The following is a 3,044-nucleotide window of genomic DNA, read 5'->3' on the forward strand; positions in this document are numbered from 1 at the left end:
TGTATCAAACAAGAAAGAATAATTTAGAAACACAATGTGTCAAACAATGACGTTATCGATAAGGTACAATAGGTAAATAAGGCAGAAACTCAACGTCAAGCGTAGAATAACTAGTAAAGAGACAAGGAAATATTCCGGACGACAAACTAAGTAAAACAACGAAAGCAACAATAAACAAGTAAAAAAATCGAATGGCAGATTAGCACAAGAAAACAGGAAAATAAAGAGAAAACGGTAATGTTACCGTTTATAATGATAATAAAGAACCAAACTAAGTTAACGAAACTAATGTAATAGACTCTAAACAAGTCTAACACAAAGCACTTGTCATGGGAGTCAATGTTGACACATGTGTCGCCTAGTAACAGCAGCCGCTTTCAAAGCATATAATATGAAAGGGGCGAATAGCTTGACCGTCCGAACACACTGCTGTCGCTGAAGTCTGTCCAATTAGAGGCGCACAGTAAAGAAGCAAGCACACACCGAGTCTCTGTCTCAAGCAAGACAAGAAAATGTTTCTTCTCGTCTCTTTGTTAAAGAGTTGCTGTGACAGCCTGAAGCACAGCACAGTAAAAACGAAGGTAATACAAAGATCGATCAGGAGGATAAAGGCCACGAAATCATGCTCACACCCTCACAAGGGTAATGTTCGTGCAGTAGCACAATCGTACACAAATATGCACAGTTTTACCATCACGGCAGATGACGCTAATAATGCTGTATTTTCTATTACCGCACACACACACACACAGAAAGAGAGAGAGAGAGAGAGAGAGAGAGAGAGAGAGAGAGAGAGAGAGAGAGAGAGAGAGAGAGAGAGAGAGAGAGAGAAAGAGAGAGACGAGAAACAAAGAGAGAGAGAGAGAGGGAGACAGATAAAGGTACACTCACACAACAGACAGAACTAAAGACAGACAGCCAGTTGGACTGATCTCCGATCTCTTCACCGAAATAGAGCCAACCACAGGCCATTTCCACATACCCATATCACAATACCGAAAAGGGACATCATTGAACCTTTACGCTTATATAAGGTCGAAATCTGTCAGTGCAAAGTAGTCACTCTCCTCTCTGTGCAACCTTCAAACCGGTTACCTGTTCTCGGTCACTTGAACCAAAATTTCTAACGAAGTTTTCGACACACATAGTTTTGTAACGTCGATTTCATTCAACGACGTCACCGAAAGAGTAAGGTAATGCTTATTTTTTGTGGAGTCTTAGTATTTTTCACTTTTCTCAACAAAACTTATCTTGTCCTGTTACCTTTTAAAGTTGTTTCTCTGTGAAAAGTTAGAAGATGTTGTATATATATGTCCTTGTTTTAATGTTGTTGTGGTGGAAATAATGTTGTTGTGGTGTTGTTGTTGCTGTACAAGTGAGAGTGATAGTAGTTATATTTTAATTGTTCTTGTTCTTGTTGTTCTTGTTGTTCTTGTTGTTAATAGTAGTAGTAGTGGTAGTAGTAGTAGTAGTAGTAGTAGTAGTAGTAGTAGTAGATCAAGAAGTAGTAGTAGTAGTAATTGTTTATTTTTGTTGTTGCTGTGTTGTTGTTGTGTTGTTTATGTTGTTTATGTTGTTGCTGTTGTTGTTGGTGTTGTTGCTGTTGTATTTGTTTTTGTTGTTTTTGTTGGATAAAGACACGTGCGAGGTATGAGACATTAGATTTGCAGATTTTAAAGGATTTTGTTGTTGTTGTTGTTGTTGTTGTTGTAGTTGTTGTTGTAGTAGTTGTTGTTGTTGTTGTTGTTGTTGTTGCCTTGACCTCCGACATGGTGTACGCGTTTAAAGTCTCTCCTTAATTGAGCCCCAAGTCGACTCAAGTGGACTTCGCGCAATAAATACATGTATCAGGTTTTGCTGATACGTATTTACACTCCCTGAAACAGACAGTGATTATGCTGGAGGGGTGGGGGGTGGGGGAGATGGGGGTGGGGGTGGTGTTGTGTGTGTGTGGGGGGGGGGGTGGGTGGGTGTTGTTGCAACAAAAAGTTTTCAGAAAAGAAAAAAAAAAAGATGATATCTTTCTTTAGCTGCTACCTCTGCCTTAAACCCGATATTGATTAGGAAAAGTCGACTTTGCGAAGTGTACTTCACGCAACGCGCTGCACCAAGCTTCGGCACTGAATGTTCGCTAAACTCTTATACATTATTTTCTCGATGAATAATGAAAGGATAAGTAAGGCAAGTAAACACTAACACGTCTAAGAAAATTGTCATTACTCTCCCAAGCAATCTTGAGGCAGCATATTTTTACTGATACTGTGTTGATTGTCTCTAGCAGTCTTGGTATGGGATTTTTACCTATGATTATAAAGTGATTTGCTTCTTGTACTTCTATGTGATGGAGGTATTGATGATGATACAGATGACGACGACGACGACGACGACAACGACAACGACGACGATGATGGTGGTGGTGGTGATGATGATGATGATGATGATGATGATGATGATGATGATGATAATGGTGATGATGAAGAATACTAACTATTTTGTGTGTTTAGCAGGAAGCTTGGCCTAATAACGGTTTCAGAGTGGACACAAAATGGGAATTTTTTGGTACGTGCCGCGCCAGTGTGTATGTGTTTATGGTGGGATAGCTCGACTCCCGCGCGAAATTTAGCGCTTTACTTGGACACATAATTTTAATTCGACGTCCAAATAAAACACGTCTTCAAAATCACTCCAAAATAATTACGGAGGCTTGAAATAATGTGTAATACATATAAATAATTGAATTTGCCTACATTTTCACAATTTAGCAAAATGTCGGGAAATAACACACATTTTGTTACTTTTTGTGTTTTGTGTTTGTCCGGATACAACCTGAGTAACAATCCCTGTTTACACACACTTTTTTTTCGCAGTTTAATATAACATGAGGTTGTTTTATTACTATGACATGAGCAAGTTGCTTTTTAACTATATTTTGAATTTAGAACAGCTAGATTTTAAATTAAAACTAATATTTTTGTTGTTTTTATGTTTGCTGACATATATTGGATTTTATGCTTTTGTATCAGTCAGGTTTTGTAAATCAAGCT

At 38.3% G+C, this 3,044-nt stretch overlaps 1 protein-coding gene across 3 annotated transcripts in view; it reads left to right on the forward strand.

Annotated features, from left to right (window-relative positions):
* The first annotated feature begins 1,070 nt into the window (after positions 1 to 1,070).
* LOC138946943 (tyramine beta-hydroxylase-like) overlaps positions 1,071 to 3,044 on the forward strand; it is a 73,131-nt gene continuing 71,157 nt past the window's right edge. The window contains exons 1-2 of one of the 3 annotated variants that reach the window (XM_070318381.1): positions 1,071 to 1,193; positions 2,505 to 2,559. In XM_070318381.1, the coding sequence (XP_070174482.1) occupies positions 2,546 to 2,559 (14 nt within the window). In that variant the 5' untranslated portion in view covers positions 1,071 to 1,193; positions 2,505 to 2,545. The remainder of the gene's footprint in view (positions 1,194 to 2,504; positions 2,560 to 3,044) is intronic. The other 2 variants (XM_070318382.1, XM_070318383.1) reach the window with 2 other exon arrangements.

Source organism: Littorina saxatilis, linkage group LG14, assembly GCF_037325665.1.
Source record: "Littorina saxatilis isolate snail1 linkage group LG14, US_GU_Lsax_2.0, whole genome shotgun sequence".
NCBI classification, from domain to species: domain Eukaryota; kingdom Metazoa; phylum Mollusca; class Gastropoda; order Littorinimorpha; family Littorinidae; genus Littorina; species Littorina saxatilis.